The 13,332-nt window shown below is 43.3% G+C and overlaps 1 protein-coding gene across 2 annotated transcripts in view; it reads right to left on the bottom strand.

The window, feature by feature from the left end:
- The window catches only part of WWC2 (WW and C2 domain containing 2), a 145,750-nt gene extending 132,968 nt beyond the window's left edge, over nucleotides 1-12,782 (bottom strand). Inside the window, exon 1 of one of the 2 annotated variants that reach the window (XM_045018988.1) lies at nucleotides 12,308-12,782. In XM_045018988.1, the coding sequence (XP_044874923.1) occupies nucleotides 12,308-12,438 (131 nt within the window). In that variant the 5' untranslated portion in view covers nucleotides 12,439-12,782. The remainder of the gene's footprint in view (nucleotides 1-12,307) is intronic. The other variant, XM_045018989.1, reaches the window with a different exon arrangement.
- Between the last annotated feature and the right edge of the window lie 550 nt (nucleotides 12,783-13,332).

Below are 13,332 nucleotides of genomic sequence, written 5' to 3'. Positions count from 1 at the left end.
AAGCCTATTCCCAGGTGGACTGAATTGTTTAAGGCATTAGTAATGGGATCTGGAGCAGTCTCTCTAGATCACTGGTTCAAATCCACCTTTCCAACCAAAAGTCACTATCCAACAACTGTTTGGAGACCACCATGAAACAAGCAGATAGTCTACCCACTTCCTAACTGACAAGGATCCAAGCCTCAAAAAACACCATTACAATTACATCATGGTTGGCAATCTCAGCAGATAGCCTAAGCCCTGACCTATAGCTAAAACTTAGGTCGACCTAGCTATGTGACTCAGGGGTGTGAAAATGACATCTCCCAAGGGTACAACGTTAAGACAATCTAAGCCCGAGTACAGATACCACTAGGTTGACTTAGCTACCTACTGCCTCAGAGGGAGTGGATTTACTACAGCAATAGAAAAATCCCTTTCATTGCTGTAGCAAGTATCTACACTACAGTGGCATAGATGCAGCTGTACTGCTGTAGCACAGGCTGAGGTGGATTAAGATTTATTGGGGCCCTGGGCACAAAGAACATTTGGGCCCCTGCACATCCCACCCTAGCCACGGAGTTCCACACTCTGCTCCTCCACTTTCCCCAAGGCCCCACAGTCACTGTGGCGCATGCCCCCTTCGGGGGACAAGAGGAATGTTGGGGGGAGAGCACCACCCAGCCCTGCTCTGCCCCCAGTTCCTCTCTGGCCCCAACCCAACCCTGCCCCAAGCCCCAGATCTGCTCCTGGTCGTGGCCACGCTCCTGGCTCCCGACCGCAGCCCCCAGTCCCAATGCGACACCTAGCACCTGCTCCTGGCTCTGGCTCCCGCTCCCAGGGGGTGGGGAAGAACCTGGTATGAGAGGCACAAACGAAAAAAAGTTTGGGGACCCCTGGCCTAGGATAACTATATTTCCCCTTTTTGCCCCGGATGTCCCAACATTTTGGCAAAACTGGGCATTTGTCCCATTTGCTCTTGCCAACTGATCACCTAGGGGTGGGGGGGGGGGTGGAGGAGCTTGGGCCAGTCCTGCACAGGGAAGGAATGGGCTTGAGCAAGTGGCTCAGGCCAGCTCCAGACGGAGAGGGGAGGGAGCGGGAGCTCGGGCCAGCTCCAGGCAGGGGGAATATGCTCACTCTACCACAGGCTCTGTCTTCTGGTCTGGCCAGGGGATGGGGCCTCAGAGGGAAGAAGAGGAGCAGGACTGAGGGGAGGAGGAGGAGCAGGGGGCAAGGGCCAGAGTGCCAGCGCTCCTGCAGAGCCATACAGTGACCGGGGCCCATGCGGTAATCCACTACTGAATGTAGACAGATCCTAAGGATTGAATTAGTACATATAGAAGATAAGTCCTTCAGGACAAGATCAAAGCTGTTACCTTTATATCTATTATGGAGGTAAACTTCAATGGCAAAGAAACTCCTACAAAAATGAGCATCCAGCATTAAAGTGAAGTTCAATTTTAGTCATTTTTAAAGTCTGGTATCCAAAAATCTCAAATATTAAAATAAGATTGTTACAAGATTACCTTTAAAACAAACAGATTTCTTCCTGGAAGTCAAGATGACAGGCAAGTGGCATTCTCTCGGTAGGTCCGAAGCCCATTTTCTCAATATGTCTGGGCAGCCCTCCCATTTAGAGGGCCACATGAGAAACATGGCCATTGCTCAACATTAGGGACATCCAATGAGTATGTTCACCAAAAGTTTCTGGTAGGCTTAACAGGGGGAAGAGGAGCTCTCCTAAAATGAACAGCTTCAGCTCATTGCTCAAATCACTGAGCTAGAACAGAACAGAAAAGAGAAGCGGGGGAAGGATTGTTGAACAGTGGCACATAATTCCACTTCCTCTATGGAAGATCAGATTTATTTATTTATTTATTTTGCCCAGCCGGATACAGGCCCCTGGGTGCAGGTCACACATCTCTGTGACAGCTAATCTATTTCTAGCACCAACTTCTGTTGTTTAAACTGCCTACATTGCTTCAGAGGGCACTTTCCAGAATTAATGAATCAAAACAGAAATTGGGCAGAGTGAAAGTAAAAAGAAAAAAAATTACACTCTGTTCTCCAAGCCAGGTAAATTCTTCATGCTAAATCTGTGTGTCTGGGAAATGAAACCTTCAATAGTTTGGATGTATTCCCAATGAAGAGGTCAGGCAGGTTCTGAGCAGAAATTTGCAGAAATCCATGGATCTTTTATATGGATTACAGCACCTAGCAAGCAAAGGAGAACAATGGATAGCAACTAGCAATGTAAGTAAGGAAACAGATCCAACAAAAAGTAAGCCATATCACTCCAAATGTTCTGTTTTGCTATACGCAATCCAACTTCTATACTTTAGTAAGCATAATATGATCACCTAGCGAACCTCAAACTTTTGTTCACTAGCAGTATCAAGCTATGAGACCAAAAGGGAAAGTACAAAAGGAGAGGTTTAGGAATGATAAACAGAGAACAAGCTAAATGGGAAAAAAAATATACCTGAGGTTGAGCAATTTAGAACAAGTCATCTGTTTACTATGTGAGCTGCTATGTAGTGTGTCTCACTTACCACAATAGTAAACCACAATGTCTGACTAAAACAGCTCAATGCTTGGCTGCTCTGCTGCATCCCATAATTTCTCTAATCATTTGAATACTATGTGAAGAATGTTCTGTAAGCATGTCAGATGATTATTTCCACAACATTCCACCATTCACTAGGACAACTGTAAATGTATAAACAGTTCATTTTATATTTTGCAATGCTTGCAATACAGATGTTAAAAAGATCTTCGCTTCATGCCAGATTGTTACCTAATTCACGTATCTTTGTGTACAGCACAGTCATTTGCTTCAGTTACAGTGGAATGCATTTTACACAGGAAGCGCTTTCCATCCCAATGGATCTAAGCTCACTTCACAAGCCATATAAACATTACTATTGGAGGCAGTCACACTGAGGCAAGAGGAAGTCATTTGATACACTTCACAACAACGTAAGGAGAGGGAGGGAGGGTCGGGGCACTTTTTGGTCAAGGACATCAGGGCAAGCCCTTATACTTACTGAGTGCCTTAGTAGTTAAATTTATTAACCTTAATTTGGAATGTTGCTGATTTTGTACTCTATGTATTTTATGACTTTCAAGCCAACCTTTGTACTTTTGGACAATTTAAGCACTTAGGGTGACCAGATGTCCCGTTTTTAAAGGGACAGTCCCATTTTTGGGGACTTTTTCTTATATAGGTGCTTATTACCTCCCACCTCCTGTCCTGTTTTTTCACAATTGCTATCTGGCACTATACCCAGATGTACAGATACTCTTTCTTTAACCTGTGTAGGAGACAATTTTAACATTAGCTTTAATAAAAAAAGTTTAAATCTAACATTTTTGCAGAACAACCAGGAAGGACCTCAGTTTTTGGATTCTCATCTGAGCTCTGCATTCAACCTCAGGAAATTTAACTCATTTGTTTACTTTAGAAAGATGAAATCTGAGTCAAAGCTCTGAAGATTTGACCATGTCTACTCTTTCACCATCAAGCCATTCTCTCGTTAGAGAAAGTAATTTTTTTATACAAAAGTGTCTAATCTGCATAAACAATTAAAATACAATACAAGTTAGGCCTGATCCTGCAAACATTAAAGCATGTGCATAATATACTCACATGAGTAGTCCCATTGACTTCTATGGAAGAACTTGTGTGAGTTAAGTTACATACATGCTCAAGTGGTTTGCATAAACAGTCATGGGAAAATAAAGCCCAGATCCTGCCAACTGTACCCCAAGATGCTTTACAAGATTAATAGAAATACAACAGAGAAGGTACAACCAGAATGGAGTTGAAGAGGACTGATTTTTGGACATGTTGGATGAGAAACAAAACTGGTCTTGAAAAACACTGACTGCACTATGTCCACAGGCAAGTCTAGGCACCGTGGGGTTGTTTGGTTTGTGTCATCTCAGAACCCAATACTGTATTGAGAATAGGCAAAAGCCCGTGCTCTCAACACAGGCTCAAAGCCTAAACATTTATTTTCCAAATTTCTAAATATAAAACACTACAGTAATGTAGTAATTATGCATCCACATCCACTCATTATGTCCTGAAAGAAATTACTTCTATAGTCCAAAGCTTCCTCGATGCTCATGAGTCAGTGCATTTTTCTCATATCTTTAAAAAAAAAAGTTTTAAATCAAGCTACTGGATCTTGTACTAAGTAAGAATGTGTAGAAACAAAGAAGTGCCTAGCATAGAGCACATAATACAATCTGTGGTAGCAAGTGAAATGTTTAAAAATTAGATCAAAACCCAATTGATAACACACATTTAACTAAAAGGAATGACACACACAACTTATGGATTTCTCCTTTAACAACTTTGGGTAACAGCAAACTGTGAACTAAACGGCATGTTTGTTTTCAACAAGGAAGTTTCATACCTCATACATCTCAAATGCAAATGCAGTACACTCCCTCTGTGAGGCTGTGTTCTATGGTTACCAATGGTTATAAAATTACTTAACTATTTATTCAAAATCTATTAAGTTCATTAGAGGTACCACTCCCTCCATCCCAGAAAGTTATATTTCATCCAGTCCCAACCACTTCACCTTCCCTGCTTAGTAAACCATTTTTCACAAATGAACTTCCTATTAAACCTGTGTAATATGGAAACCAATTCAATATCCCCTGGGTCAAGCCCTACATAATTTTGGCCATGATCATGCAGCCTAATTGGCACAGGCAGACCCCTGATGGCCTTATGGAGGTATACTGCATGTGCATAGAGGCCCACCTGCACAAACCACATTGCCAGATCAGGGCCTTACTCTCTTGCTATGACATCAGTATTTGTTTGAAAACCCTGTTTATGAAAATCAGACTCGCATCTCTTATTGATGTCAACTTTAAACAGACATTATACAAAGCTATTAATAATTATATTTATGCTTCTGAATAGGGCTGTCGATTAATCGCAATTAACTCACACGATTAGCTCAAAAATTAATCATGATTAATCTCAGTTTTAATCACACTGTTAAATAATAGAATACTAATTGAAATTTATTAAATATTTTGGATGTTTTCTACATTTTCATATATTATATTCTGTATTGTAATTGAAATCAAAGTGCATATTATTTTTGCTTGCAAATATTTGTACTGCAAAAATGAAAACAAAAGCAATAGTATTTTTCAATTCACCTCATACAAGTATGGTAGTACAATCTCTGTCATGAAAGTGCAACTTACAAATGTAGATTTTTGTTACATAACTGCACTCAAAAACAAAACAATGTAAAGCTTCAGAGCCTACAAGTCCTACTTCTTGTTCAGCCAATCGCTAAGACAAACAAGTTTGTTTACATTTAAGGGAGATAATGCTGCCCTCTTCTTATTTACAATGTCACCAGAAAGTGAGAATAGGCATTTACATGGCACTTTTGTAGCCGGCATTGCAAGGTAATTACATGCCAGATATGCTAAACATTTGTATGCTGTAATTTAAATCAATATATTTGAAAATATAGAAAACATTCAAAAATACTTAAATAAATGAATAGTATTCTATTACTTTTTTTAATCGTGCAGTTACTTTTTGACAACTTGCCCATAGTCACATAGGAAGTCAGTGGCAGGGCCGGGGATAGAAACTGACAATCCTCTCCCCTAGCCACTACCTTGCATACATAAGTGGACACACTCCAGCATCTTTTGATTAGTCAACTTTAGCTGTTTTGATTGGAGAAAAGTTGGGTTCTATCGTCATTAAAGATATAAGGGGTAACACTCCTAGGCAAGAGTCACCATAGTATTTCAATTATGGTAAACAAATACCAATATTTTAAAAAGTGTGCATACCACACACATGGAAAACAAAAACACTGCTGTTCTGCAATACTGGCTGATGCTATCATAGTACCACATAATATTAGAATTCTGCCTCGCACTTCATTTCATAATCCTGCAGAAGGCAGGATAAGCAGCATTGCGGGTTCAATTCCTGCACCAGGCAGGTTTCTTTAAAAGAAAAACCCTGCAATCAGACAGAGAAAGGAGTTCCCAGACTTCCACTGAAACCAGAGTGAGGGACTAGGGAGTTTCACAGGAAGCACACTACACTGGTTATAAGCAGGAGAGGTCATGAAGGAACGGATGGAACCTAGTTATTTGGGGTAAGAGTAAAGGAAGATGGAGTGCTAGCATGTAGACTGAAGCAAGTCAGGAACCACACTAACAGGGTTAGATGCCAAATGATCTGCCTCAGTAGAATGGTTTATAGAAAAATTGTACAACTTGGTGTGTCAGATGATCTGCTGCATACTCCTCCTCTTCACTACCAGAACAGGTCATTTGTACCTTAGTATACAGAAGATTTATTTAATAGAGTTACTCTAGTGACTCCATGGTAAAGATCATGTTGAGATTTGTACTTAACACAGTATTAAAATTCCTATATTTCATAGTTTAATGACTTAGTCTCCAAATTTTACACCACAACTCTTCAAAGGACAACTGAACTTTCCACCTTTTTTTAGTCAAAGTTAAAATTTACCTTTTTAAAAAAAAATTCAGGCCGTTGCAGTTAAAGAATCATCACCACCACAACCCCCAAGTTTCACATGCAAATACATTTTCATAGCACCTCAGACACTAAACTCTTCACATGCGAACAGAAAGTCATTTAATTTATCTGTGATAACATTGGGTACGTCTTCACTACCGGCCGGATCGGCGGGTAGCAATCGATTTCTCGGGGATCGATATATCGCGTCTCATCTAGACACGTTATATCGATCCCCGAACACGCGCCTGTCGACTCCGGAACTCCACCAACGCAAATGGCAGTACGGAGTCGACATGGGGAGCCGCGGACGTCGATCCCGCGCCGTGAAAGACGGTAAGTAATTCGATCTAAGGTACTTCGATTTCAGCTACGCTATTCACATAGCTGAAGTTCGGTATCTTAGATCGATTCTCCCCCGCCCCAGTGTAGACCCGCCCATTGTTTAGTTCTGTGACGAACAGATCCACTAGGTACTTCTGTCCTCTGACTCTGCCCCCATCCAAATAGCTCTCTTGCCTGGGGTCCATACTCGGATCTTCCCAAAAGCTCTTGCCTGCACTGTACCCCAGCTACCTCTATGCCCGTGCCTCCTCTTCCACCTCTAATCATACCTCCTTCCCAGCCTTCCTGTAACATATGTCTGAGCAGCAAGCTCCACTCCTCAAGCAGCTGCAGCTTCAGGTCTCCCCATATCCTGTCCCTTCTATGCCCCCTGCTATTCATAGGATAGCAACCAGGAATTGCCAGAGGGACAGAGAAGAGACAAAAAGATTGGGGCAGGGATCGTCTTTTTGTTGTGTTTGTAGCGCACCTGACATAATGGGGTCCTGGTCTATGACAAGGCCCCCTAGGTAATACAAGAAATAATAAAGCTCCTTGTCCCTTCCATGTGGAGAAGGAATAGAGCTTTTAATGTCCACAGTGTCTCCTAGCTAGAACCCCAAAATGGCACCATTGAGGATTTGGGGATCCCCAGTAAAAATCCCAGTACCCTCTCCATCCTAGAAGCTGGTAGAAGCAAGGAGAACTGGACTTCTTCTCCACTTCAGTGGTTCACAAGATAACTGTATTTCACACCTACCTCTAACTAGCAGGTTTATCCCTCTAGCTACTAGCTGTCTGGTAAATATTTCAAACCCTTGTTTTGGTTATGCAGACAGGATATTTCTAGAGCAGTCTCTAATAGGCAAACACCACAACACAATAAATCTATCACTGCTTTGATAAAGTAATCTGTAAATTCTCTAGAGATACATTCCACCAACTCTACAAGAGGCAAAGAAGAGGAGGGGCAGTTCAGCCCGCATGCTAATTCATTCCCTGAAATTCTGCTGAGATTGTTGATAAGTGTATCTATCAGAGCCAATTGTGATAGCAGATTTTATTATATGGAACTCATTTTATGCAAATGACTAGAAGGATATCTGTTAAAGGTGACTGGCAGTCACTACAAGGGTATGCAAAATTTACCTGACACTTAACTGCCCAGAAACCAATACAAAACACAAGGAGACCCACTACCCTGGTGAGAAATCCAGCACCATCCAACTTCTGGAAACTGGAGGGAGCTGAGATTCCTATTTAGCTGCTGTCGCTAAGCCCTCCTTGCAGCTCCACCATTCATGCTAGCCTCCAATGAGGTGTCTAATAAATGTGAAGCCCTTCCAACATCTGTTGGCTGCTGCAGAACAGAAGCATATTTTCACTGTTTCCTTCTCTTCTACTCTAGGCTATTCTACTCTGCCCTTGCCTCAGTCTCTTAACGAATATAAAGGGACTAGGAGGGAAATGTGTGTTCTTCTATCCCTCTCCCACCTCTTACTTTGGTCTTCCTCCCCAGTCAACAGCTGGTCTGTGCAGCTTTTCACATCTTTCCAAGCTGAGGCAGAGTGAAACTGACATGGTTTGTGTTTATTTCACTGTTGCCTAATAGTTTCTAAATAGCAGCAGTGGAACTGAGAAAACTGGTTAGTTTTCAGCCTGCTGTAGCTTAGAAAAGCAGCAGCAGTATAGGCAAGGTTGTCAAGTCTGTAGATTTAAATAATAAAAATATTTCCAGGCTCTTTGCATTCCTGTTTGAATTCAGCTCAGTTTTGCTTCTCTTTACACTCCATACCTTAGAGGTCCTGCTTTTTAGCCACCAGTCTCCTCTAGCCAAGTCAACACAGCTCCTGAAGTGTTTGGAGAAGGTTGCTGCCAAGCAATGCAAAGCACTCCAAACCCCTTAGCAGCTGAGTGTATTACAGTACCTCTAGCGCACTTCCAGCATGCATGGACTTGGAGAGTACAAAAGTCAGGGGCCAAATCATTCTCACCAACAAATATGAGAACCATTAAAGTCAACTGGATTACTCACAAGTGAGGTGAGCAAAACTGAGCCCCGGTCCATGAATTGACTCCAGGTCTTCTTTGCAGTGCAGAGTATAATCATTATGTCAGCAGGCCTGATCCATATACTCATCAACATGGCTTTAAATTGGAAATTTGGGGGGGGGGGCAGGGATCTTGTCCTAGGAGTGCCTAATGTGCTTAGCCCAAATTTGGTACTATATATGTATATAAAAATTGCATATATTCCTATGCAAGCAAGTTTCACCAAAGCTTTGAAGGATCATCAATATTTTCAATTGGCAGGTCAGTTTCCACACAAAAGAAGCTTCACACATCTAGGCTTTTCTCTGTTAATAAAGAGGTTCCCAAACTGTGATCCGGGGAGCACTTGCTGATGGTCCAGAGAGTTGCCTAGTCACAAGACGGTGGATCCCCCACTATTCTCATCTACTGAATCAAGTTCAAAGAAACTAAAAATGTATTACATTTTTTTCCCAATATTGCTTTTACCTTTAAGCAATTGCTGTGGTTTCCCCCAGGCTGTTATGGAATTGCAAATGGGAAGGAAGCTGCCCACGAGACAGTATCTTATTAAGATTTAGCCAAAGTTCTGAAAGAATTTGAGAATCCCTGTATTAGTGTATTCCACAAGTCCATTATGCAACTGTTTTATTTTATTCAATTCCCTGATGTAAATCATAAATTGAAAATACCTAGCTGGATAGATATAAGTATGTTGTCAAGTCAGTCTCAGGTTTTCCAGTACATCACCACCACAGTACCTCAGCACTTCATCTTGACAGTTTTAGATACATTCCAAGATCATTAAGAATCTACACATTGCTGTATTGACAAAAACCTGGAGGCTCACATTCTAGTTTTTCTGACAGCTTTCTAATCAGTCCTGTATAGTATATCAACATGCATTTTTCTAATATACTTATATTTTCAACATAATAGAGTCCAGAGTGAGGTAATCACAGGCATTTCAAACAAGTTATTTCTGCTATTCCAAATATAGTCAGCAATCTAAATATTGATTGCATGTACAGATACTAAAATCTTATAGTGCATGGACAATCAGCCTCTTTTCCATGCAGGTAATTCAGTTTCAGTTGAGCCATATCCACTATTTTATGGATTATCTCAAGTGCCTCCTGCAACATACCTCTTTCTATTTGTTTTGTAACAGTGAGAAACAAGATTGACAAGAGTTAATAGAGTTACTCCAAACACTGTCTCCTACACTGTTTAACAAGGACTTCACTCCATTAGTCCTCATTAAAGAAAATACATCCAGCCTCCGGAGCTTGATTGTGTTTCAAATCCTCTTTCGCACCTTGATTTTTTTTTTTTTGAGAAATTAATTTACAGTAATCCCTGCATGATGAGAGAGATACAAAGTGTAATTCTTCTAGTTCATATTTAAAACAAAAGACAAAAACAAAAACTAAAAACACAACTCTGTAGTAATTGGAGTAAAGACTCAAATGTACTAGGAAACTAATCACACAAATACAGGATAAATATGGCTGAACATTTTAAGGACAATAGAATCCACAATAAGTGTCAAATGTTTCTTTTGTTTTAAAGTGTTAATTTGTTCAGAAGGCAGTAATATAGATAACCGCAATCATAATTTGACTTTCTATTTGCTTTATGCTATTTTCTTGTCATTTGTTTTGTAAACACAAATCTAGAACAAAACTGAACTGAAAACACTAACTTCAAGGAACATTGAAAAACTCCCCATTTTAACCATCAGAAGTCAAAAATATTTACTAAAACTTCTGCAGAAGCCAAATATTTAAACAGGTCCAACAAATATCACTGTCCTGTGAACACCACCATGTCACTGACATTTACAACATATTTAAGTTGTTTCAAAGTGCAAAGGAAGTCAAACAACAGGGTTACCAGTGTTAGAACAGTTAATTCCAATACCATGTATATCAGGAAAGTAGGCCTGACTGTGTATGATGCTTGTCAAAACTTTCACTATGCATCTAACAAGCAGTAAGGCTGACACTAGCTAGCTTCATCACAACTGCCTTTTCTAACTTCAGCAGGAAACTATAAACCGAGACCTTCATGGATAATTCATCATGGTTTGTGCCATAAATGTATAATGCCATTTGTACGTTTTTGATAATTGGATTACAACAGGCTTCATAATAATGCTATAGCTTGCACTATGCACAAAGTAAATCTATATTTAAGAACTTTTTAGGCCACAAATTAAAACAGCTCTCAGGTTTAAAAAGTGGCTTATAAAGTAAAAGCCTCTCCAAAACTGAAAGATTTACATAAGATAGTTGGTGCCTTAGGAGGGTCTGAGTTTGTTTTACTCTCTCCCACCCCCAAGTTTTGTCTTTTGTGGTTCTTGTTTAAATATATAGGACTGAAAAACGCAGGGGACATCCCAGTCTCTAGGTGGGGGACTGAAAGGATTTAGCTTGGCTGAGGCCTACTTAATAGATGAGGCCTGTAAAGCTCTTGCAGCCTTAGCTTCTTCACAAAAAGAAATAAAAACTACATTTTGGGTTACAAATATCAGGCATGTTCATGGAGCTCAGGGCAAGGAGCTGAGTTTCCTGACCTGAGTTTAAAGGAGACTTAAATGCCACAGCCCTGCACTTTCACAAACTGAGTGATTCAGACCCAAGTATACCATACTTAAGCATCAGCGGGATGCCTAGCATTTGCTTCTCTGGGTCGTCTCGGGAAAGACTGTTATAGAAGTTTGTAGAAGACAGAGAAGTAAATTCTAACTACTTTCAATCTTTAAATCTCTTTCTTTCCTGGGATCCATGGGTCCCCAATTCTCAATATCACACTACATGAAGGAAAGATTTCATAAAACTACAACTATATACACACACAGGCTGCATAAATTAACCGTAAAGAGCATGAAAGCTAGTTTTTAGTAAGATTAAGGGTGGGGTTCACCAAAAAATAAATCAATCACAAAATAGATACTATTTAAAAAAAAAAAGGAGGTGAAACCAAATCAATGAGAGACAATAAATACTGAACTGCCAAAAGGATCAGGCTGATTTCCTTGATAAACAGGCACTCGCTCGCCAGCCCCCCCTTTCCAGCGTTTGTTTGTGGGGGTTTGCCTCAGTTTCCAAGGCACTCTCCCTTCCCCACTCCTCTTCAGTCCGCTTCCAATCTGAGTGAGCGCAAGACACACACCCCTCCCCAAGTCCCAACACATCCCCACCCCACATAACCCCCACCCTCATCCCCTGCCACAGGGCTGCCCTCTTTTGTCTCTCCCATTATATAACGGGGTGGGACCCTCCTGCCCACCTACCCGCACCCTGGGGCTCCGGCTGCCGCTTCTCAGCCGGGCTCACACTGCGGCTGCCGGGTCTCCCCCACGCCTGCCCTCGCCCCCGTTCCCTCCGGGCCTCCCCTCCCTCGGTCCGCGCCCACCTGTCCCGGGGGTCGATCCAGCTGGTCTGCTTGTTGTTGTGGTCAATGTAGAAGACTTTGCCGTCGTAATCCCGCGCCTCCTCCCAGCCATCGGGTAAGGGGAGCTGCCCATTCCCCGCTTTCCTAGGCATGGTCGGGCGCCGGGGGTAGCTGCTCCATAGGGCCAGGAAGAAAGAAGGGAAGCGGGAAAAGCCCCCAGTAGAGCCGGAGGACGGGGGGGGGGGATCCGGAGCCGGGCCTGGGGCGGGGGCGGGGGCGAGGGGGAAGCGCAGAGAGTCTCTTGCAATCGCTCAGGAAACCCTCCTCCCCTGCTCGGGTTCAATCCACCATGTCTAGGCTGCTGCTGCCGCCGCCTGCTCCAGCAGCACCAGCGCAGGGGTCCGGGCTGAGCCCAGCCGCCGTCTGGGTTCGGAACGGGGGAGCCCGGCTCAGCCCCGGGCAGCAGCCGCCGCCGCTCATTAGCATGAGATTAACATCCATCTCATCTGCATGCACATTCCTCGCCGCTGCATTCCTCAGCGTTAACCCTGCCGCTGCCCACAGCAAGCGCGGGGGGGGGAGGCGACCCAGGCCTGACAGACCCCGCCGCGGGGAAGGGGCGACAGGCGCGGCGGGGCCGCCAGCAGCAGGCGAGGGCTGCAGAAAGGGGGAAGGAGAAGGGTAGGCAGGAGCTGGAGGGGCTTCCCTGCCCCGGCGCTGCTTCCCAACTGAGCAGCACAAGGGTCGCTGCCCGCCCCCCCGGAAAGCCGGCACGTAGCCCTGACCCCCAAGCTAAGGGGGCCCGGGGCTCAGCTGCGTAGCGGCTGGAAGTGGCCCGCTGAGAAGCCTCCCTTACCCCCTGGCTGGTGGAAGGACTGTGCCCTCCCCGCTGTCTCGGCCCAGGGGCCAGAGGGGCGTGCCTAGCATGCACTGTACGGTACTACAGCTAGTCTGTGCTCCTCAGGGCCCGCAGCAGACAGTGACCCACAACCCGCTAGTGCCAACCTCCAATGGGCAGAAAATCATGCAGCAGGCTCCCAGAAATC

This window comes from Mauremys mutica, chromosome 5 (assembly GCF_020497125.1).
Source record: "Mauremys mutica isolate MM-2020 ecotype Southern chromosome 5, ASM2049712v1, whole genome shotgun sequence".
Classification (NCBI taxonomy): domain Eukaryota; kingdom Metazoa; phylum Chordata; order Testudines; family Geoemydidae; genus Mauremys; species Mauremys mutica.
The sequence above is the reverse complement of the archived record's forward strand: the minus strand, read 5'-3'. Positions and strand labels throughout refer to the sequence as shown.